At 42.6% G+C, this 24,658-nt stretch overlaps 1 protein-coding gene across 1 annotated transcript in view; it reads left to right on the top strand.

Annotated features, from left to right (window-relative positions):
• PTCHD1 (patched domain containing 1) overlaps positions 1 to 23,881 on the top strand; it is a 49,334-nt gene extending 25,453 nt beyond the window's left edge. The window contains exons 2-3 of the mRNA XM_053387021.1: positions 1,416 to 2,076; positions 20,950 to 23,881. Coding sequence (XP_053242996.1) covers positions 1,416 to 2,076; positions 20,950 to 22,604 — 2,316 coding nt within the window. The 3' untranslated portion in view covers positions 22,605 to 23,881. The remainder of the gene's footprint in view (positions 1 to 1,415; positions 2,077 to 20,949) is intronic.
• Positions 23,882 to 24,658: the final 777 nt, after the last annotated feature.

The following is a 24,658-nucleotide window of genomic DNA, read 5'->3' as shown; positions in this document are numbered from 1 at the left end:
TTACAGTGGCTGTACATCCTACGTTACAGAAAACAGTCCTCTGTTTGAAGGCTGTCAGAGGACCATCTTCTATTCGAAGTCCCATTTAATGATTAAAGAAAACCTAAGAAGGAAGCACAGGGACCTTGAAGTTACCTGTCAACATTTGGCCTTGGGTAGCAGAAGGCATACAGGTCACCTAGTCACAGTCTTCTCCACAATAGTGAAAAGTATTTTACTTCTAATTATAGTAATTATTTCTAAATTTGCATGTAGATTAGCATATGCAAATTTGTGTGTAAAGTGCAAGTATCAAAATGCATCCCCAACCAATCAATATGCATCTTGCTCTTTCTGAGGATGCAAAATTATGTAAAGCAGTCACTTGCAACAAATTTAGGGTGGTAGCCCAGCAGAGTCATTGGAGACCAATCAGACGCAACATATTTGTACCCAGGGAGTAGTATGTTTCTAACCCAAATATTAGAATTGGCCGTCTCTAATAAATTATTTTAGAAATTCCTCACATCACTATCTAACACATAGCTCCCAGTAATGTGTTCTATTTAACAGCGATGGGAAAGTGTTTGCACACATACACACACACACACACACATGCGTATACACATATAGAGATCAGTATACTTGTTGTTATACATTTGATATATTACATCCCTTTTACTTATAGTAGACAAACAACTTGCAAATTGAAACATGGTATCTTATCAGGGTTTGGATGAGAATATTATCAGTATTATTATTATTTGAATTTATATAATGTCCTATACCTGGAGAGCTCAGGGCGGTTCACAGAATAAAATGAAAATATAAAACCACAAAATATATAATCAAAATAAAAACAACAACCCAATAACACTCTCTCCCCCAGAAAAAAACACTTTTTAAAAGGGCATTGGATGTCAATCAAATCAACCCAAGGCCTGGTTAAAAACGAATGTTTTTGCGTGGCGCCTAAAGGTGTATAATGAAGGCGCCAGGTGGAACTTCCTTGGGAACAGCATTCCACAGATGGGGAGCCACTGCAGAAAAGGCCCGTCCTCGTGTTGCTACCCTTAGGACTACTCAAGGAAGAGGCACACAAAGAAGGCCTCAGCAGATGATCTCAGGGCCCAGGTAGGTTCATATCTGAGTGTGTGAACGAAAGAGAGCAACCAAATGAGGCATGCAGTGTTTCTTTATGCCAGCCCCTGATTGAGTTATGGGAAATGGTTTTGGGGGATGAGAATAATACTTCAATGCATGTTTTCCATTTTCAGCAGGTCCTTATGAATACTGCAGTTATTAAAACCTGCTGGCTTGGTTAGATAAGAGGAGACAGACTGTTGATGAAGCTGCTGTTGCTGCTGTTCTGCTTGCTGTAATGCAGAGATTATCAGCTGATAAATAATGTGTGTTGATTTTTCTCTCCCTTGTAGTTGCACTCTGCTGTGACCAGGATCCAAGTACAAAGACCTGGTTTCAATTATACATTTGCCCATATCTGCATCCTAAATAATGACAAGTCTTGCATCGTGGATGACATTGTGCACGTCCTGAAGGAACTGAAGGCGGCTCGCTCGTCTAATCAAACTAATTTTGCTATCACGTATCCGATCACACACTTAAAGGATGGCAGGGAAGTGTACAACGGGCACCAACTTGGGGGCATCACTGTGCACAGCAAGGACCGGGTGAAGTCTGCCGAAGCTGTGCAGCTCACCTACTATTTGCAGGCAATCAACTCCCTGAACGACATGGTGGCGGAGAAATGGGAATCCAACTTTTGCGACACGGTCAAACTGTTCCAGAAATCCAACCAGAACGTCACGATGTATCCCCTAACTTCATCATCGCTTCAAGAAGACTTCCAAGAGACAAGTAGGGTGTCGGAACGCTACCTGATGACAAGCCTGGTCCTCGTTGTAACCTTGGCTATGCTCTGCTGTTCCATGCAAGACTGTGTCCGCAGCAAGCCCTGGCTTGGCCTCCTTGGGTTGTTAACTGTGAGTTTGGCCACTCTCACTGCAGCTGGAATCATTAACCTGACCGGTGGGAAATACAATTCTACCTTCCTGGGGATTCCGTTCATTGTGTTAGGTAACTCTCTTATATCCTATTATTGCTGTGGGTGTGCCTGAACGTATTAGTTTGTCTGAAGTATTGCTCAGTTTGAAACAAAGGAGAGAGGGCAATGTGAAGGCCTAGCCCAGCTGGCTGAGGCTGATGGGAGTTGTAGTTCAAAGTAGCACCAGGTTGGTGAAGCCAATTGGATGGACCACAGTTTATCTAATCCTTAGTAATAATTCAGATTTGTGGCAGTTGACTTATGCTTGCTTTGAAGCCAATTAACTCCTAAGTGTGGCTCTTACTCAGCCATTTCTACTTAATATCATACTGCATTCTGAACATCAGTCCATATGATACACTTGTAATACTTAAAATCTTTTTCTTTTATACTTTACATGGAATGGAGCCTAAGCTGTTCCGTAACACAGTTTTTTGTCTGCTGCTGTGGAAAACACATGCATCATCACAGGGGGTTATTCAAGATAAAGAAAAATCAAATGCCTACTTCTCTGTAGAAAATCTGGTTGGCTTTGGTACTTAGCTTTATAATAAAAACTTGCACAGCTCCTCTTACTGAAATTAAAATATCAGTTGCCTTGGTGAATAAGAGCAGCAATGTGGGACACACACCCCACCTGTATTTACATAGCATATACATTATACTATTATTATAGTTTTTACTAAGTATACATTGATTATTACGACTAGCTTTTATTTTCATCAGGATGTGTCTAGGGAACAATGATAATCATGGTTTGATTTTCAGTTTGAGATCATGGATTTATCTTGCGCATCGCATAACTGAAGGATGCTCTGCTGAACGAGAGGTGTTTGCGTTCAAGCAAAGAAAAGATGAAACTGCTTACATTCCTTATGCTTCAGGCTTTGCAAACTAATTCAGCTCTGATCCTGGAACTGATAGTTTTATGCCTCCTTGGAGATTTTGCTGCGGTGGCAGGAATTGCCATTCTTTTCTGATTTGGACAATGGAGAGCACTTTGACATACTGGGAATCTGTTAGGCATGGTTCAAAGGTATATTCCTCTTGTGTCAGATACGTTCTGCAAGCACATCTGGTGGATGAATGGCATTAGCCAGTGGTAGCCAATGCCCTCCAGAGGTAGTTGGACTCTAGTTTCCAGCATCCCCAGCCAGCATAGCCAATGGCCAGCGATGACTGGAGTTGTATTCAAAACAAAATCTGGAGATATCACATTGGCTGCCCTGCTTTAAGCAATAACTTGTGTAGCTGATTTCTATAGCAATGCATAGTACAAGTTTCTGTCTGAAGCACACATTTCATGCATAAGGGAAGTGTTAGAAAAATTATTTAGATAATTTACATACCACTTAACATTTAACCATCTCTAAGACATTGTAAAAGGTAAAGGTACACCTGACCATTAGGTCCAGTTGCGGACGACTCTGGGGTTGCACGCTCATCTCGCTCTATAGGCCGAGGGAGCTGGAGTTTGTCCACAGACAGCTTCCGGGTCATGTGGCCAGCATGACTAAGCCGCTTCTGGTGAACCAGAGCAGCGCACGGAAACACCGTTTACCTTCCCACCGGAGCAGTACCTATTTATCTACTTGCACTTGACATGCTTTTGAACTGCTAGGTGGGCAGGAGCTGGGACCAAACAATGGGAGCTCATCCCCATTGCGGGGATTCGAACTGCCGACCTTCCGATTGGCAAGCCCAAGCTCTGTGGTTTAGACCACCGTGCCACCTGTGTCCCTTAAGCCACTGTAGGATACTACAAATAAAAACCAGAAAATTAGTAAGACCATTATTTTAAAAATCTGTCAGTTAAAAACAACACAACAACTGAAAAGGATAAGCCTCTTAATCATCAGGAAAAAGGTCAGAGTAAAATATCCTGGGTCCTGGGCCTCTTCTGAAGGCCGGCGGGGGGCAAAAGTCTTTGCTCCCCCCCGCCTGCCTTCCCGGGACAGCAGAGACTTCTCCGCTGTCCCGGGGCGATCTTAAAATGCTGGCGGGCGGCAGCAAAGCCTTCGCTACCGCCCGCCAGCATTTTAAAATCGCCCCGGGACAGCGGAGAAGTGCTGGCAGTCGGCAGCAAAGCTCTCCTGTCCCCGGAGCTTGCGGGGCGGGAGGTGGGGAGAAGGGCTTTTCTTCCCACCGCCAGCCTTCAGAACAGCCTTCTGAAGGCTGGCAGTGGGAAGAAAAGCCCTTGTCCCCCCCCCCCAGCCTTCAGAAGAGGTCGGGGGACAGACTGTCCCCGGACCTGGTCTGAAGGCGGTTTTCATAGGAACGCATTGATTGATTTTCAATGCATTCCTATGGGAAACCGTGCTTCGCAAGACAAAAAACTCGCAAGAAGAAAAAACTCGCGGAATGAATTAATTTCGTCTTGCGAGGTACCACTGTATTTTTAAAAGCACCAAAGACCACTGCAGACCATAGATATTTCCTTGTTGACAACCAGGGCCATCTTTAGCATATGCGCTGCCCAGCGGCCCCAAATTTAGTTTAGCCATTGGGGGGGGGGCAAACTCAAAGTTGTTAAGCTTTTCTTGGGAGGGGAAATCACCCACCTGTAACAACTACGCAGCGGAAAAAACTGCTTTTGTTTCCTGACCCATAGGAGTAACAGAGCAATGGAGGAGGTGGGCGGGGACTTCCACTCCATTGCTTTTCACTGCCGCCGATCGAAAAGGACCGGTATGTAGTAGGTATACATTTGGCGCCCCCCTAGAATTTGGCGCCCGGGTGCACTGCACCCCTTGCCCCCCTGGGTAAAGACAGCCCTGTTGACAACATTACTTACTCATGGAATGCTCAACACACTGATTTGATAGAGGCTTCCCAGATGAAATTTAATTTATAATGCTTATTTGTGTTTTAGCATAAGTGATCTCGTACTGCTTCATCACATCTTGTAGTTGTGTTATACACCTTTCAGGTGTGTTTCCTGGTTTGTTTGTTTTAATATATCCAGACTGAATATTAAGCGTGCACATACTATGCTTGATCCCCTCTTACATTTTTAACTGAAAAGGTATTACATCTCCATCCTTCACAGCAGTCATATGTGGACACAAGATGCTTAGTGAACAATAAGAAAGTCCAAATTGGAGGCAACAATTGCTTTATTCCATTTTCAGATTGCATTCAAAAGTCAAAGGCAGCAATAATTCATAGTCAGAAGACTAATCATGATTTCCTTCACTTCCATAAACTGGACTGTATGTGGTGTGACAATACCTTGATCAAAACAAAGTGGATTGTGCAAAACATATATCCTACCCTGCTCCCAATAATCTACATTAGGGAAAATAGAAATATTCACTGCAGGAATCAAATCAACTCCATCCATAGAATATGCAGCATAGAGTAATTTTTGTAATGGCATCTGGATTGAGAGATCAAGACACCAGTCGCCCGAGGCCAAATTTTCATATTCTTAACTGACAGGCAGTGAATATACTGGGATCCTCACTTTTTTAATGGGTTGAAATGAACTATGGCAAGTCTGCCATTTTCAGCTTTTCATTGTTCGACAGCAGATACAACCACATTTGTGTTCCCTCCAGGAATGCATTTCAAGCAAGCAATTTAACTCTAAATAATTGTCAGAGCAAAATTGCCCAGTTCATTTGAATCCTTCCACTGCTTTGCATGGCTTAATAAAAACTGACAAAAGCTAGACAGCAGAGTGAAGGACCAATGCAGAGCAGGGTCTAAAGAATCTTTAATGAGAATTAGTTCAGCCAGGGAGACGGCTTTATCTTGGGCAAAATATAACATTCAGTACTAGTATCAAGAAATTACATATTTACTAGGACAAAAAAACCAGGGTGTTTTATTTTAAATCAATATGAAAAACACAACCCTCCTCAACCTTCATACCCTTATGTCAAACAGCCCTGTGTGGTTTTTTTCTTAATTTTCTACTTGCCTTCCTACACTTTCAGTTCTCTAGCTCTGGTTTCCTAATTCCTGCCTTCTAATTCACTCTAGTCACACACACACACACAAATACACACACACACACACACACACACACACACACACACACACTTTTATTTGCATTTAACATACAACAATAAACCAACAATGCAAACACTCATCTCAAGTCTGAAACGTTAAAATGAGTGGCATGGGTTGTACAGTCCAGTCAGGAAGACCACCTTAAAAAAGAAGTAGGACAACAGCAGTGATGGGGGGCAGGGGGAGAAGAGCCGAGCAACCAGGGCAGCTGGGGGAGAAAGGAATGTGGGGTGGCCAAGGCAGTGGGGGGCAAAGGAGGAACTTGCAGGCAGCATCCCATTATTAGCCTGTTTTATAAACCAGGGGTTTCCAACTTCCAAGAGACTGTGATATACAACCACTTTGGGAAGTCATAGTTGTTGAGCTTTTTTCTGGGAAAGCCAAAATTGGGGAGCTTTTGGGGGAGGGGGGAGGATCCTGCAATCGACCAGGATCCACCAGGGGCATCGACCAGTAGACCTGTGACCTGTTGGACAGCCCTGTTATAAACCAATGTAACTCAGTGGTAGCCATGTTCCTCCATTCGCTGTTTCTGTGAAGCTGAGAAGTTACAGAAGCTATTATTACGTAAAGGTAAAGGCAAAGGTACCTCTGACCGTTAAGTCCAGTCACGGACGACTCTGGGGTTGTGGCGCTCATCTCGCTTTACTGGTCGGGGGAGCTGGCATTTGTCAGACAGCTTCCGGGTCATGTGGCCAGCATGACTAAGCCGCTTCTGGCGAACCAGAGCAGTGCACGGAAACGCCATTTACCTTCCTGCCAGAGCGGTATCTGTTTATCTACTTGCACTTTGACATGCTTTTGAACGGCTAGGTTGGCAGGAGCAGGAACCGAGCAACGGGAGCTCACCCCGTCGTGAGGATTCGAACCGCCGACCTTCTGATCGGCAAGCCCTAGGCTCTGTGGTTTAGACCACAGCGCCATCTGCGTCCCAGGCAATTATTACATGGTGCTATTTGAGATCCTAGGAAGTAGATATAATAAGACCATGGTGGGGAGGTGGGTATTCTAGCTGCTTAATCACTTCTAAAATGGATACAGGGCACCTGGGTGTTTTTTCATAGATATATATTAGTTCTTTACCCCTTCTCTCCTCTCGTTGGCATGCAACCTGAAGTGCCAAGTGTGCTCAAACAGTCTGAGCACTGCATTCAGAGGTGCTGTTTACACACCTCTGCCTTTGTGGGCCCAAGTGCTTCCGGCTAAATTCATAGGATCACTGAAGTGTAGAGTTGGAAAGGACCACGAGGATCATCTAGTCCAACCTCCTGCAATGCAGGAATCTTTTGCCCAATGTGGGGCTCAAACCCACGGCTCTGAGATTATGAGTCTCACACTCTACCATATCAATGTATGCCCACTTCATGAGCATCATGAATGTAAATCATTGTGAATGCACAATGAAAAGGTCACCTGATGGGCAGCTTGAACTACAGGCTTGTGAGAATATTTGGCATGGCAACTGAGCATACTATAACGTAAGTGCTCTTCCTCTTCACTTTTATCAGTCACAGTAGATTTTCATTAAAAACCAATGGTTGTTAACCCATTCCTTGGCTTTATGGTTTTCCACAGTCAAAGACACAGTCAGCCTTCACATAAACTTATATTTAGCCACTTATTTGGAAGTGTGGTACAAATTAAGCTGGATCATTTAAAATATTTTGCCACAAATGTTTTGAATTTTCAAGTTTGAAGTTTGAGATTGTCTTCCGCACCCCAGTCTGTGAGCTATATCTAATTTCCTTTCATATTTTTTTAAAGATATGTTTCTCTTAACCACCACCCCCTTTCAATTATTTCCTTTCTTTATTCTTTCATATTTGTTTCCCTGGCCATTTTTCAAAATCTATGCTTTACTTTGCATGTTCTTTCCTCAAATGCCTCCTCATCCTCAAAGGCCTCCTTTCCTAAAGAGATGGCTCCCTCAACCCCAGTTTTTCCTTCTGTACCCTTCTCATATTTATTTATTAAACATTATAAATCAATATTCCTCCAAAAATGGATTTCAGTGTGGTGTACTATGAAACTGTAGAAGCATTGCAAGACAGACTGGCAATAAAATCAAGTTTAAGAGGAATAAAGTCAATTGAATGGTGGAAAATCTAATAATCTAAAATGCCTAGGCAAATAAAAATGTTTTAAACTGGCACCAGCAAGAATACAGGCCACATCCGCAGCACACCTTTCAAACACTTTTATTCCACTTGAGGAGTCATGGCTCTCTTCACTCTATCTTCTGCCATATTGCCCCTTTTTGAGCATCAATACAGCATTCATTATCTGCTTCTTTAGCTTCTCTTATCTTACGCATGCCATTCATTCTTTTTTCTTTTCTTTTCTTTTGTAAATATAGCAGGGTGGGAAAGAAAGAAAAAACCATCAGCTGACATTAACAAAATAAGATTATTCTATGGATCCTGACTTAAATGTGTTAAGTGAATAGAATTCCCATCTATTGCTAAGGTTATGTTCTATCTTCCCAGCCTCTTTGCCAGAGTCCATTTGCTCTTGAGGTGTAGCCTAGCCTCTTTCCCCATCCTGCCTTTTCTGCCTCCTGAGCTTGCCCTGTCATTGTTCACAATCAGTGCTCTTCTCCTGTCAGCTTTCTTGTTAATGTCACAGACCACTCCTGGGGAGATAAGCATGCTTACCTTTTAACCTGACAAGGCCCAAAGTGAGTGGCATAAAATTATTCAGAGAGAGATGGAAAATGCTGCACTATTCCTTCCCTCGCTTCAAGTTGCTCTGCCCTCCAGACTATTGTTTACAGTGGGGGGGGGGGGTGGCAGGGATCACCACTGTACCTTAAAACATCTGGAACTTATGTTCAAAGTTTGAAAACTCTCATGCTTTCTCAATGGGCAAGGTTCTCCTCTAGCTCCTTTCGGTTATTCTGAAACCGAAACATTGATTTGAGCGCACCAGAATCAATTGCATTTGGAAGTTAAGGTGCCCACTTTAACCTCCATGTCACCTAAGCAGATATGTGTTACAGTGTTGTATATCACAGTATAGCTTTCATGCAGCCATGGTCTCTCAGCCTCAGTCGTTTTCCTCTGCATCATCATCATCCCTCCCTCCATTTCATGCAGGGGACGCGGGTGGCGCTGTGGTCTAAACCACTGAGCCTATTGGGCTTGCCGATCAGAAGGTTGGCGGTTCGAATCCACCCAAAGGGGTGAGCTCCCATTGCTCTGTCCCAGCTCCTGCCAACCTAGCAGTTCAAAAGCATACCAGTGCAAGTAGATAAATAGGTACCACTGTGGTGGGAAGGTAAACGGTGTTTCTGTGCACTCTGGCTTCCATCACGGTGTTCTGTTGTGCCAGAAGTGGTTTAGTCATGCTGGCTGCATGACTCGGAAAGCTATCTGTGGACAAATGCCTGCTCCCTCAGCCTGAAGCGAGATGAGCACCACAACCCCATAGTCACCTTTGACTGGACTTAACCATCCAGAGGTCCTTTACCTTTACATTTACCATTTCATGCACACAAACTGGCAGCCTCCCTCACATAAGCACATGTACATGCAGGACCTCTTCTAATACACATGTGGTACATTGGTCAGAGTGTTGGACTAGGGCCTGGAAGATCAGAGTTCAAATCCCCACTCAGCCATGAAGCTCACTGGCTGACCTTGGGCCAGTCACAGTCTCTTTGCCTAATGTACTTCACAGGGTTCTTTGGGAGATCAAATGAGTAGAGCAGTGGTTTTCAACCAGTGTGCCTTGGCACCTAGGGTGCCTGGAATGATGATCAGGGGTGCCATGGGCAACATTTGCATCTGTCCCTCTTTCCTTCCCACCCTCCTCTGATGTCCTCTCGTGTCTCTGCCTCCAAATGGCTGGTACAGCTCTTTACTGCAGCAGCCCTGGCTGTAAGCTCTGCAGGTGAATGGTGCCTCTTTGGGGTGGGGGTGGGCAGCTCAGAGACCAGCAGCAGCTGCCCAGAGGACTCCCAAGGAGAAGGGAGAGAAGAGAGGAGGCTGAGGGAACACTCCACAAGGGAGTGTGTTTGAAAAAGGGTGAGAGGCTGCCAGCTCCGCAGACAAGGGGTGACATAACTGGGCTCCTGAGCCCCGCAGGGTTGCCACAGAAAGAATGTAGTTGGTCAAGGGAACCATGAACTACTGGAGTAGGGGGAGACTCATGTGTGCCATCTTGAGGTCCTTAGAGAAAAGGGTGGGATATAAATGCAATAATAACAACCGAGACAGATTCTTCTTTCTCTCCCTGTCTCATACACATGCACACAACTGCTCACTACAAACGTTAAGGCCTGAAAAGAAAGGGGAGTAAGAACGTCTTTTCCCCTCCTCCAGCTGCTTCAGAATAAGTAGGATTTTTATAGATCTGCTCCTCTCACACACCCACAGAGGCAATAGTTCTCTCCTGCTTCTCTCTCACATATAATAGCACTCATCTCTCCCCACCTTTCACGCATGTGCAAGCACCTTACACATGTACAGGGTCTGAGCAGCAGCATCTCTTCCTTACACATTAATACACAAATACACAAAACGGGCATGCAGTAGCATGTCTCTCTCATTCATAGACATAGATACGCACAAGCGATGCTGCCTGCTCCGTCTAACAATAGTCCCTGGCCTTCTAGGGAGGAGCCTTGTTTAAATCTTCAAAATGGAAATGTTTCCAGATGACCTGTTTATTGAGCATTCATTCTTTGATTGTAGGGAGGTTAGGTGACATTGCATCAATGCAAGTGTTCTCCTGCACTTTTGGGTGCATTTCCCCATCACTTTCCTTATTATAGAAAGTCTTAAATTTGAGGGAAGAAGGTTTGTTGCACAAAACCTTCCAAGCAACTTATAACCATGGTTTTTGTTCAGCTGGAACGCACAGGAACTCAGTTCCAGCACCTCTCAGGTGGGTGCCACTGCCATTCTCAGAGAACTGGGGAAGCATTCATGGTGAGTTCTGGCACCTCTTTTTCTAGAAAAATAGCACTGCCTAGAACCATGTGGCGCTGTGGTCTAAACCACAGAACCTAGGGCTGGCTGATCAGAAGGTGGGCAGGTCAAATCCCCTCGACGGGGTGAGCTCCCATTGCTCGATCCCTGCTCCTGCCAACCTAGCAGTTTGAAAGCACGTCAAAGTGCAAGTAGATAAATAGGTACCGCTCTGGCGGGAAGGTAAACGGTGTTTCCATGTGCTGCTCTGGTTTCACCAGAAGCAGCTTAGTCATGCGGCCACATGACCTGGAAGCTGTATGCCAGCTCCCTTGGCCAATAAAGCGAGATGAGCACCGCAACCCCAGAATCGTCCGCGACTGGACTTAATGGTCAGGGGTCCCTTTGCCTTTACCTTTACGTAATAATTGCCTGTGTCACTTCTCAGCTTCACAGAAACCCTAACCCTTTACCTTTACCTTACAACCATGTAACCTGAATTTGCTGCTATGTGACTGGAACCCACCCCAAAATAGTGACAGTCTGGAAGCTCCTGCAAGGTAAATTTCAAGGTAAATACTGCAAGGTAAATTTCCAAAAGAAGACCTATAAAGGGTAGGGGGGGTGGTCATGTCTCACAAAAGGCACCCTTGTTAATAAAAACAAAATATATAAACTATATTAATGTGGCCATTCTTCATTTAGATTTCTCAATTATTTGGCCAGATTGTACCTCTTGCCAAGTAAATTCTCAGAACCAAATCTCATATGGATACGACTAATTGTCTTGCATACATGATGAAAGTATTTACAGGTTTTCTAATAGTAAAACACAGAAAAATGAAGATGCTTTGCTGATCCTGTGGCTCCATATTTTGGTAGGCTTGCTCCCCCCTCTGTATCACTGCCTTCAGATATACTAAAGCTTAAATCAGCTGTCATGTCAATTTCACATCTTGGAATTTTGTGAATAAGACAATCTCTTCATCTCTGTTGCTTGGAAATGGGATATAACACTAGGAAGGGATTACAGAGAGATTGTGGTGTGTGCGTGTGTGTACACACACACACATACATATATATACACACACACACATACACACTCACACCAAAAAAATCCCTTTGGACTAAAGTTTGGATAAGCCCTCAGTCAATTAAAATCTTATTTCTGCTGTAAACTAATTTAATATGAGTAGGACTATTGGGAATTGTATGTGGGATGTGTGTGTTTGCTGACTAAAATTTATTTATATTTCTAATCTTCCTTCTTCCCATGGCTCGGGGCACATAGTAACTATCTAAAAATATTCAGAAGTACAGCACACAACAAAAGACAATGAAAGCAACATAAAACAGGCAAGAAGAGCAAGGGTGGTCGATCTGATGCCCTCCAGATTTTGCAGACTACAAATCCCATCACTCCTGACCATTGAACATGCCGGCTGGGGCTGATGGTCACCCCTGAACTAAAGCGTCACCATGTTCATCTTGGACTATCCAAGGCTACTCCCTAAAAGCGTGTAAGAATGGCACTCATTCACACAAGCTTAAGCGAAGTTATATGTTGTGAAGCGAAGTTATATGTTATATGTAGCTGTGAATGGATTTGCTGCCTTTAAGGCAGCTGGAGCTGCTTCTTAGCAGGAGATCAGAGCTGCAATTCAAAAGCACTTCAGCAAGCACAGATTTAGTGTTTAGCATAGGATATTACACACACACACACACACACACACACACACACACATATATACTGGCAGATTCAGTGGTCTTGGATCCAACAAAAGTAATTACAAATATCTTGAATACTTGTTGGAATTTGGATCAGAATTCAAATATACTGGAAAACTAGATAATAGATTTGTCACACTGGTTGCCTGATAGCTTCAGCTGTCTCTTAGGTAGTCATTATTTATGTATGTATGTATTTGTATTCACAAGTTCTGGGTTGTCTACATTCGAGTGCATTATTGGGGACCTGTTATAACCCATTAAGAAAACCATGACTTTATAGCTCAAGGTGGAAGATGTACTGTCTTTATACATCTCCCATTAGTTGGTTAGGCGGGATAACAAACACATAGATATTGTAGGGGAGGGGGGCACCGTTCACAATATTTGGTTTAGATTATGATTCAGCATTTTGAAAAACAGTCATCTTCAGTCTGAGGCATTTTGTAGCCTGTACAATTCAGCTCAGGATTCATCCAAGTGTGCTTCATTTGCTCCCTATTCGGTATTGGGAAATTTAAAAATGGCTATACAGTGGTATCTCGGGTTACATACGTTTCAGGTTACATATGCTTTAGGTTACAGACTCCGCTAACCCATAAATATTACCTGGGGTTAAGAACTTTGTGTCAGGGAACTGCCATCGGAGCCAGAGGCGGAGGGGAGGCTCCAGAGGGATGCCGGAGAGGGTCCCAGCAGGCAGAGAGGCAGCCCATCTGCTGGGGAAGGAAATCAGCGTAACACCAGTGGAGAAGGGGGGCAGATGGGGGAATCTGAGAGGAGGCTCCAGGACTCTTCACCGGAGACCAGCGGAGAGAGCACGGGTGCTCCGCTGCCCGCACCCTCCCTGCGCAGAAGACTTCCGCGCAGGGAGAGTAGGAGGAGACTTGGCGTCAAAGAACTCCTTTGCTGGAAGAAGTTCAAGAAACGCCCACTGACGGATTCTGCCAGCGACTGAAACAGCTACGAAGTGAAGGGCTGTCCAGACAGAAAGGGTTCAACCAGGTAAACTAGCCAGGAGTGGCGGCAACTTACGCCAGAGCAACCCCTATAAGCATTACACTTTGCTTCAGGATGAGAAAAGAAATTGTGCTCCGGCGGCATGGCAGCAGTGGGAGGCCCCATTAGCTAAAGTGGTGCTTCAGGTTAAGAACAGTTTCAGGTTAAGAACGGACCTCCGGAACGAATTAAGTACTTAACCCGAGGTACCACTGTACTGTAGTTTCTTTTCCTTTTGAGAGGAATGAATGAAATTTCCAGACATACTAGCCCCTTCAGGATGGCTAAAGCCTGACAAATCATAAGCAAATGGCTCCAGGAGATTTTGAGTTGGGCACACTATGTTAAAAAAAGAGGGGGTTTAAAAAGTTACACGTGTAACTTTTTTGTTTTTGGACAGAATTGGATTAAATTTGCAAGCAGTGTCATCCCCTCTGAGGGCATTAATACTTCCAAAATTGAGAGGGTTAGCTGTGGTTTTCTTGTAAGCAACCACCCCCTGCAGTCTTCAGATGAAGGGCAGTATACCCATTTTAACAGCAACAACAACAACAACAATAATAATACTAATAATAGGGGGAGACTTCTAAGGGCAAGGGCAAAATCAAACCTTCTGGCAGGATTATGAAATGTGTCTTCCCAAGTACCACTCATGTTGCCTAGCAACGCACTATTATTTTCCACATTCCATGTTACTATCCCATTTTTCATTCTTTAACTCATGTATCCGTACATTAGGCATTTTATGAGCTACATGCATGGACTCATACGCCTCTGCTTCCGTATTCTATCCCTGCCATCTTTCTACATCCTTATGCCACATTTATGTTAAGGCAGGGATGAATATAAGATTGGAGTTGCAAAAGGAAGCTGGTGAGAGGAAGGCAGTGGCCAGTGTAGGAAATGGCATCACTGTCCCTCTCTGAGGTCAGACTTCTGGACCAGTAGCAGAGGGGAGTGATATAACTGAGCTCTCTGGAGTGAGGAATGTCGGGGTTGAGTGGAGGCAGGGGGAGGGAATGGCCTGCACATTATTTTTCACACATTCTGATGTTGTGTCATCCCTCTGTACAAGGAGAGAGGAGATTTGGATCCTACCTCCTCGTAACTATCTACTCATTTGTTTAAAAAATTAACAATTTCATACGCTATGGGCTTACCCACACTTCAGATTGCCCCATGCTTTTTAGGCACAGGTCCAAGCAGTTTTTTTTTTTTTTCATTTGCCCTGCTGCTTTCCCCAGGAAAACTTGTTTACCGCTGAATCGGAACAAACATCAATCCACAGAAAAACCAACTGGCGTTTGTTCCGATTCACCAGTAAAAAGCGAGTTTTCCTGGGGGGAAGGCTGCGAGACAAGCAGAAGTATGGATGAGCCCTATGTTCTGGAAAACAAAACAAATATGTATTTGCATGATGACACCACCTGAAGTTTACCTGAAGGAGCATCTTCATCCCCACTCTTCAACCCGGATGCTGAGGTCCAGTTCCAAGGGCCCTCTGGCAGTTCCATCACTGCAACTGTAGGTGAAATTACAGAGAACCAGACAGAAGCCCTTTTTGGTAGTTTTGGTAGTTGCAACCGCCCTGTTTATCAAAGAGATAAACAACTATATCATTTTTCATAGACATCTGAAGGCAGCCCTGTTTTGGGAAGCTTTTAATGGTGATGGTGGTTGTTTCCTGAATTTTTGTTGGAAGCCACCCAGAGTAGTTGGGCAACCCAGTCAGATGGGTTTCTTCTTATTCTGTAATTTTCTTCTTTTTGTAAAATTTCAATAAATATCTTTTAAAAAACCAGATATGGTTCAGTGAGGTGATGTTTTATCCTCAGCTGATAGACTAGATCAGCCTTTGCCCACCTGGTACCCTTCAGATGTTCTAGACTAAAACTTCTATTAGCCTCAACCAGCTCATGCTATCTAGGGTGATAGGAATTGTAGTCCAAAATAATTAGCATGATTACCTCAGGTTTGCCTAAAAAATGTTAAGCATTAGTCTTTTGTCTAAGGGCAGCAGTCTATTAAAATAAAAGGGACAATCTGATGTTGCTAACACAAAAGAAGGTAACAGTGTGACTTGGAAGTATCTCCCTGAACTTCAGGGTTATTGATTTTTTAGAGTGTAAAAAAGTAACATTGTTGCTTCTGCTGTCATTTTAATTTATTACCTGCCCTTTGCCATAAGGTCCCTGGTTAGCTTGCAACAATTAAATACAGTTTTAAAAACTTACAACTGCAAAAAAAAAGCAACCAGAAAAAATAGGTTGGGTCCTGAAAATATCTATCACATGTGTCAAAGACCAGGATGAAGAGACATATACTTGAACCCCATGTTTGCCAACCAGAGTTCCATGCATTGTAAAATGGATTACTGATGCGCAATGGAGTCTTCCCAAACTTCATCAATAAAGGATGAATTCACAAAATAGTTTAATATATTTTTGAGAATGAGGCACTGGAAGTTTGTTTAAATTATCATGCTACTTCTCTTACAGATTACTACTACATTATATATAATTTAATTGCAAAAAGAGGTTATTTAAAAATATCTACGTTTGCATATTGACTCTTCTTGCAAATCGCCATTCCTTCGTCTCATGATAAAAACTATCCAAGGCAACAGATCCCATGCTAATCAAAATACAAATTACACTGCTCCATAGGCTGTTTCAGATGTTCTGATGAGGTTAATTTAACATACAAGAAAGGGCCACAGACCAAGCACATTAGCTTCATTCCCATGATGGAGGGCACATCCTGTACTTGGGGTACTTCCTGTGCATTTTGAGAATCCTAAGTTAGCTCTCAATCAGAATGCTCGAAGAGTGCTTCTATAATCATGCTCAAAACTGTTTAGTTCTATTCAGGTAGCTCACTGAAAATTCCTCATAAGGCCACAGTCCTATGCACCTGTAACTCTGTAAACAGTCATGGGATCAGAGTGGGAAATACCAAATTTTGTTTAAATGCATGTCGGCCCCACCCCCACCCCCAGTGCACCGTAATTTGCATTTCATTGAGGGGAAATAAATCTACTGGTGCTGTTGCCAGCTTTTCCTACTTCGTTGCATTTCAATTTAAAATCTGGGAAAAATTAAAATCCTTACTACTACAACAACAAAAATCGTTTTTCCTTGATGGGCTACAAAGAAAAGATAGTTTTGTAGGCCAGGCTGCACTCCTTCTCCTGAACACTGCAGCTTTGCATATGGCAGTTCCCTTTGTTCTGTGGGGAACCCTCTGGTGAAGTGGATGGGCTTCCACATCAATGTTCTCTGAAGATAATAGTAAACGCTGTCCAGTGTGGGCCCCCTTCTCCCTTCTCTGAGGCTTCCTCATTCGTGGATCAGTTCAAGGAAGCTGGTTGTGCTTATCCTACAGCCAGTTCTGCACAGCTGGCGATATACTATGTGGTCTCTGCATTTGTGAATAACTCAAAGATTTGGCTGGCCTCCTATACGTGCATCGTGTTTTGCTCTTCTACAGCTCCAGGGCAAGAACATGGTCTCAAATCAGAAAGAGATACCCTTTCAGCATAAGAAACCATATCTGGTTCAAAATGAAACAGTTCACTCGGACTGTGCAAAACGTATTCCTTAAATGATACCTAAAAGTATCCATGAAGTTACTACTTGGTGTTTAATGTCTGTTTAGTTCGAGCTGAATTTATTCATCAGAGTGGGAAACACACTGATGCTCAGCCCTAGGAAGAGGAGGAGATGTGTCAGATATCTTAGATTGTTATTTTTTTAAATCTTCCTCTGGGCTTCTGTCCTTCTTCTAGTGCTCTCCTATGCTTGAGCATTCCAGACGGCAAAAACTCCTCTCAGATTAGCCATTCTTTTTAACCATAATCTTTTTGTCCATCTTGTGCTACCAAACCGTTTCCCCCCCCAGCAGGTCAGATTTCTCCCTCTTTTCCCAGATAATGGATTATTTGTAGCTGAAGCAGTGCTGAAATATTTTGAAACGTGGAGGAAATATGTTCCATGGAGCTGAAAAAGGAACAATCAAGAACATCCATTAAAAAGACCAATAAATCCTAATAAAGACAAATGGCTCATCAATATGAGGCAAAGGTGCAAGAGTTTGTGTATGCAGGGTTAGAAACGGAAGACATTTTTCATTGTTGAAACAAGAAGGGGAAAATGAACCTGCACACTTTGGGAAACCACTTGTGTTTTCACAATTATTATTTTTTTAATCTCTGCAATTAATCGAATGATTTAATGTGATACCTTGTTACTAGGCAAAGCCTTTGTACATAATTATAGCAGACTGCAACATGGCACCAGAAATGTAAAATATGCAGATATTTGGTTGCAAAATGTTTTGTTTAATAGCAGCCAGATTCATGTGGATAATACATAGAATTCTCAGACAGACTTGTCCACAGCACTTATGAGAACAAACCTCTCCATGCCTCTTTTACTAAGCAAGCTGTTGTGGGTTTTTAAAAGGAGAGAGGTCAATATGCCTTTATAAAGACAGTGAAAGTGGACTTAATAGTTTTCCCTACTGAGAATAGAACATAACTATTTAAAACATAATTAACAATAGGATGTCAGTCACTTTTTTGTAGGATTTTATGTCTGGGGAGTTTCAGCGCTCCCAATTAGCTTAATGGGGCCACTGTGCTAGTTAACAAATTGACAGTCTTGACCTGCCTGGCAGAAACAACTATAAAGCAGTTTGGAAAATGAAGATGAATAGCAGAAGTCTCGCTGCAGATAGGACCCAAATATCATTTTATATGTCTATTCATGTTTCTTACGACAGAAAAACAAATGATGATGATCCTGTTGCATCCAAAATGGACAGGATCACAGATCTTACGCTTGTAAATATTGGGAAATTTGCAGGGAGTACCTTCAGATCCCAGCCACCCCTGTGCTCTCCAAGATAAGAGTGAACCTTTCAAAAGGTGAAATTACCTTCTATGTAATCTCAGTAGGGGTTTTACTTTAGTTTAAGAGTACCGTGAGACGCGGATGGCGCTGTGGGTTAAACCACAGAGCCTAGGACTTGCTGATCAGAAGGTCGGCAGTTTGAATCCCTGTGACGGAGTGAGCTCCTGTTGCTCTGTCCCAGCTCCTGCCCACCTAGCAGTTCGAAAGCACGAAGTGCAAGTAGATAAATAGGTACCGCTCCGGCAGGAAGGTAAACAGCATTTCCATGTGCTGCTCTGGTTCGCCAGAAGTGGCTTAGTCATGCTGGCCACATGACCCGGAAGCTGTACGCCGGCTCCCTCGGCCAATAAAGCGAGATGAGCACCGCAACCCTAGAGTCGGTCACGACTGGACCTAATGGTCAGGGGTCCCTTTACCTTTACTTTTACCTTCAGATCCCAGCCACCTCTGTGCTCTCCAAGACAAGAGTAAACCTTTCAAAAGGTGAAATTACCTTCTACATAATCTCAGTAAGGGTTTTACTTTAGTTTAAGAGTACCTAAAGATCTGAATTTGAACTCTGGTATTATCAGATTGAAAACCTGCAGGGTTTTCAATGATTCAATGAAAAGCCTGATGGTTTTTCATGTGCATATTAAGCTGCCACCTAAATATGGTCTTCCTAATTCACTCTAATTTTGGAAAATATTTATTATTAGATTTATATAGCTGCCCATCAACAAATGATCCATTAGACATTAGAGAACAAAAAAGTAAAATACAGTATTAAAAGGCAATATAATAAAAAACATTTAAAAACACAGAATGTGGCATTAGAATGTCTCCTTTCTATCAGGGAAAAGTACAATTAGTAGCTCAGTCTACAAAATAAAACACCGCTTTCCCCAGATATATTTCCATGAGCAGGGTCTTGAGCAGGGCTTTTGTTTTGTTTCCTTCACCCCCCACTACATTATTCCAGTATGCTTTTACCTAAAGTGCTGAGTTGTGTTTTATTACTGCTGCTTTGGATTTCCTCTATTTTGTCTTATATTATTTTTAACTGTATTGTACCTAGATGCTTTTTATGTTTAAATTGCTTGTGTGAGCTGTTGTGAAAGGGGTTTGCCCTGAAAGGTGGCACATATACAGGAATTAAGGAAGAAAGGAAACATTTAATTTTATTGATATGAAAAAGCATTTGATAGAGTTGAATAAGCTTCCAAATCTTTTCATTTTCATATGTAGATAAGAATGATATATAAGTCACTAGCTGCCAGAATTTTATCAATAATAGGCTTTTAGACGGCTGTCTTCTTCCCTGTTTATTATTTAAGTTTGCTGTAGAAAATTTCTGCAATAGCTGGCAAATAAAAGATTTAATAAGGATTTAAGACTGAACAATAAATTGTCAAACATAGCCATCCATGCTGTCTGCCATTTTACAAATGATCCATCAGTTTAGCAGTATCTCAAGTTACAAAATGAGAAATGAGAATGTCAAGCAATTTTTTGAAAAATCCCCTGCCCCTCAAAATGTGTGTGTGTGTGACTGTCATACTCCCATAGTGTTATTCATGGGAAATATGATAAGGAAATCATCTTCTGTGCCATTACACCCCCCTGTGGTGTGTCTTTGTTATGTACTGAGTTTAATAGGATCCAAAAGGCAGCAGTCTGATTGGTCCTAGAACAATAGGATTCAGAATGCAGCAGTCTGATTGGTCCTAGAACAATGCAGCAGTCTGATTGGTCCACAGGAGCCACCAAATCCAGCTCCAGGTGGAACTGAATCCGCAACCGGATTGGCCCACGGGAGAATCCCAGAATTAGCCAATTACGTGTGGCCCATTGTGTAAATAATGTATATAAAGCAGATATTTGGGGAAACGTTCATTCCTCACTACTATGAGCTGAATAAAGAGCATGAAATCCACACTCGACTCCGAGTATATTTCAGTCTTTTATAAAATAGACTTCATAGGTAAGCTCAGTGTTTTACTTCCATATCAGTTAAAGTTCTCTTAACTTTGATAACTCATGAAGTGAAGACATGGCATGAAAAATGCATAATTTAGTTTTGAATTGTCCTCACTAGCATAATTCTTCCTAGCGACAGCTGTGGCTTCCTCCTAGCACAGCACATTACCAGCCCTGATTGCTATGGTTCCATTGTGCGTGTGTGTGTGCGCGTGTGTGTGTGTGTGTGTGTATGTATTATTATTATTTTTAAAAACCCTTGATGAAAACCACACCCACATGCACATATAAATGAATGCACCTTGGGACACATTCTCCTTTACTGGTTTGTCCTCCCTTCCTGACTTTCTTTGAACTGTCGCTTTCTCCTTTATTCCAGGGCATGGATTATATGGAACTTTTGAAATGTTGTCCTCCTGGAGGAAAACGAGGGAAGACCAACACGTGAAAGAGAGAACTGCCGCCGTGTTTGCAGACTCCATGCTCTCCTTTTCTCTCACCACTGCCATGTACCTGGTCACTTTTGGGATAGGTGCCAGCCCCTTCACTAACATTGAAGCAGCCAGGCTCTTCTGCTGCAATTCCTGTATTGCAATTTTCTTCAACTACCTCTATGTACTCTCCTTTTATGGTTCCAGCCTCGTGTTTACTGGCTACATAGAAAACAACTACCAGCATAGTATCTTCTGCAGAAAGGTACCAAAGCCAGACGTCTTGCAAGAGAAGCCTGCCTGGTATAGGTTTCTTCTGACAGCCAAATTCAGTGAGGACACGGCAGAGTCAGAGGAGACAAACAGCTACGAAAGCCACCTCTTGGTGTGTTTCCTCAAGCGTTATTACTGTGACTGGATAACGAACACGTATGTCAAGCCTTTTGTAGTTCTCTTTTACCTTATTTATATTTCCTTTGCCTTAATGGGCTACCTGCAGGTCAACGAAGAGTCAGACATTAGTAACATTGTAGCAACTGCGACACGAACCATGGAGTATACTGCTGCTCAGCAGAAATACTTCAGTAATTACAGTCCAGTCATTGGGTTTTATATCTATGAATCCATCGAATACTGGAACATGACCGTCCAAGATGATATGCTAGAATACACCAAGGGGTTTGTGAGGATATCGTGGTTTGAGAGCTACTTAAATTACCTTAGAAAACTCAACATATCGACGGGTTTACCCAAAAAGAATTTCACAGATATGCTGAGGAACTCCTTTCTGAAAGCGCCCCCGTTTGCCCATTTTTCAGAGGATATCATTTTCTCCAAGAAGTACAACAACGAAGTCGACATTGTGGCCTCTCGAATGTTCTTGGTGGCCAAGACCATGGACACCAAACGGGAAGAGCTTTACCATCTCTTGGAAACCTTAAGAAAGCTCTCCCTCAAATCCAAGGTCAAGTTCATTGTCTTCAACCCTTCTTTTGTCTACATGGATCGTTACGCCTCGTACGTGGGGGCCCCCTTGCAGAACTCCTGTATCAGTGCTTTATTCCTCCTCTTCTTCTCTGCGTTCCTGGTGGCAGACTCTCTCATCAATGTGTGGCTCACGCTCACTGTTGCCTCAGTCGAATTTGGAGTTATAGGTTTTATGACCTTGTGGAAAGTAGAGCTGGACTGCATTTCTGTGCTGTGCTTAATTTATGGGATTAATTATACTGTTGACAACTGTGCACCTCTCTTGTCAACGTTTGTCCTGGGCAAAGATTTCACAAGAACTAAATGGGTGAAGAATGCCCTGGAGGTGCATGGGGTAGCTATTTTACAGAGCTACCTCTGCTACATTGTTGGTCTGATTCCTCTCGCAGCTGTGCCTTCAAATCTGACCCGTACACTGTTCAGGTGCTTGTTTTTGATAGCATTAGTCACCTTCTTTCATTGCTTTGCCATTTTACCTGTGATACTGACTTTTCTGCCACCATCCAAGAAAAAGAGGAAAGAGAAGAAAACTCCTGAGAACCGGGAGGAGATAGAATGTGTTGAAATGGTGGATATGGATAGCACCCGAGTGGTTGACCAAATTACAACAGTCTGACTTAGTTGGTTTGTTTTTCTTTTTAAAAACAAAACAAAAAAACAAAAAAAGCCACCCTAGATCTTACCAAGAGAAGAAAATCATATTGATTATATAAACAATGGTGTTTGGATCTCTGTTTTCAAATTAAAACCAGGAGCATCCAAAGCAGTGTGTGAAGGGGGGGGAAATAGCTATACATTGATTGGCCTTCACATAAAAAGTACAGTGAAATTTACATTCACCCAATACAAAGAGAGTGTCAGTTTGGGTTGCTGCCTGAGATAAGAGAGTAGAAGAGTTGGGTTGGTGACTAAATAGCAAACTGCTTGTGTTTGTCCTGCAGATGTTCCTGCCCTTGTGGCAAAATCCCAGCACATTGAAAGGTCAACTGTCAAGGCTGAAGAAGCCGTTAAGTGTACGTTTTGGACATCAAGGCTATAGGAAACTTTCAATACAGCAATAACTCAAGTCAGTGAGTCAGCTATTATGGATCTTAGCCATCACATCTAACTTCCCTTTTTGTTGCTTCCTCCCCCCCCCCTCCCTCCGCTGCCTTTTCTGAATGGAAATGCATATGCAAGTTTGTTAAACAACAACAACCACAAAAGGCCAAGAAGATTTTTTAAAAAAATACATACGCAAGGGTAAAACACAGCAATCACTGTCAATGTAAGGTCATGTTGCAGTTGCCTTCTTTTCTGAATCAAGAGATGTTTTAAAATGTAATCAACCCCCAGTATATTTTTTAAGATAACATGATTTTGTAGCATTTCTTTTTTTTTCTTTTTAAAGAAAACAGGGAAATAATGATATGTATACAACACAGAGACAATTCTTGTTCTCTGATCCAGCTCCGCTTTCTGAATGTGTTTGTCTCATTTAGGAGACCTGGTTTACTGATGCTAGATTTTGTAGCACTCTCTTAAATATGCTAGGGGGTCTAGTGGCAGAATACAGAAGGGATATATTAAGAACTTCACCACCAAAATCCATGAAATAAGCCTCCGATGCCTAAATTTCATCAAGCAAATGTGAATGTTAGGGCTCTTTTTCAAATAAGAGCTTTCACTCCAGGCCATTCACTAGTAATACACATGATGAGGTTCAATGAGCAGCTTTACGTAACGTGTAATGTGGGCTACCACCCTCTGTCAGTAATTTCCATTTCAGTAATTTTGACTGTAGACAATGAGTCACGGAAATTAGTGGGGCTACTTTGAAAGAAGTGGCTTTTGAACTCTCAGTCTTGCATCAAGTTTATGTTAAGAGCAGATGTCCTGATAATAATGGAAAACAACGGACTGCCCTTAATTAATAAATAAATAAATGTTTGATACAGAGAAACTAGAGACAGGTGGAAACCAATTTAACAGCTAAATTATTAACATTATTGCAGTGATCTATGCCAGAGGAGTTTTTAAGATATTTGTGTCTCTTTCCCAATCTTAGCTAAAGCAATGCTACTGCCCCTCACAAGCTTTAATGAAAGTGTTAGAAACCAAATCTTATGATGCTGCTTTAGCTTCCATGGCACAGGAAAATATCCTGTGGCTAGTAACCTGCAAGCCACCCCCACCCACCCCAGTCATCAATATTATTGCACTGGCATTGGGCAGGAAGCACTGGGTAGCCAACTTTCCAGTTTTACCCTATGATCTCCTTATAGATCTGTTTCTTAGCCCTGTACTTGCCCTGAAAAAAACAACAACACCTTCTGGTCATTGGAGCTGTGCAAAAGCTGTGCTAGAACCCTTATGCGGCGGTACCAGTGACTGCTTCAGATCCAACACCGAGAATGAGTTTTGACCTCAAGATCAGGGCAAGGAGTGTATTTGCCCTCTTCTGTTGGCACTGGGTCATTTAGGCCAGTTCCTATGGGCTAGTGTAGAGAATGGATCAGGCCACAACCAAGAAAGTGAACCAATGGTCTGGCTTCCACAAATAATCTTTCAATAATAAAGAATATTTTTGTTAGAGGGAAAAGTTAGAATGAGCTTCTGTCTTCAGATGTTATATATAAGCATTCCGATTTCCCCCATGGAATCTGTCAAGGACTTAAAAGAGTGCACAAA

This window comes from Podarcis raffonei, chromosome 4 (genome assembly GCF_027172205.1).
Source record: "Podarcis raffonei isolate rPodRaf1 chromosome 4, rPodRaf1.pri, whole genome shotgun sequence".
Classification (NCBI taxonomy): domain Eukaryota; kingdom Metazoa; phylum Chordata; class Lepidosauria; order Squamata; family Lacertidae; genus Podarcis; species Podarcis raffonei.
This window is presented reverse-complemented; position numbering and strand designations above follow the sequence as displayed.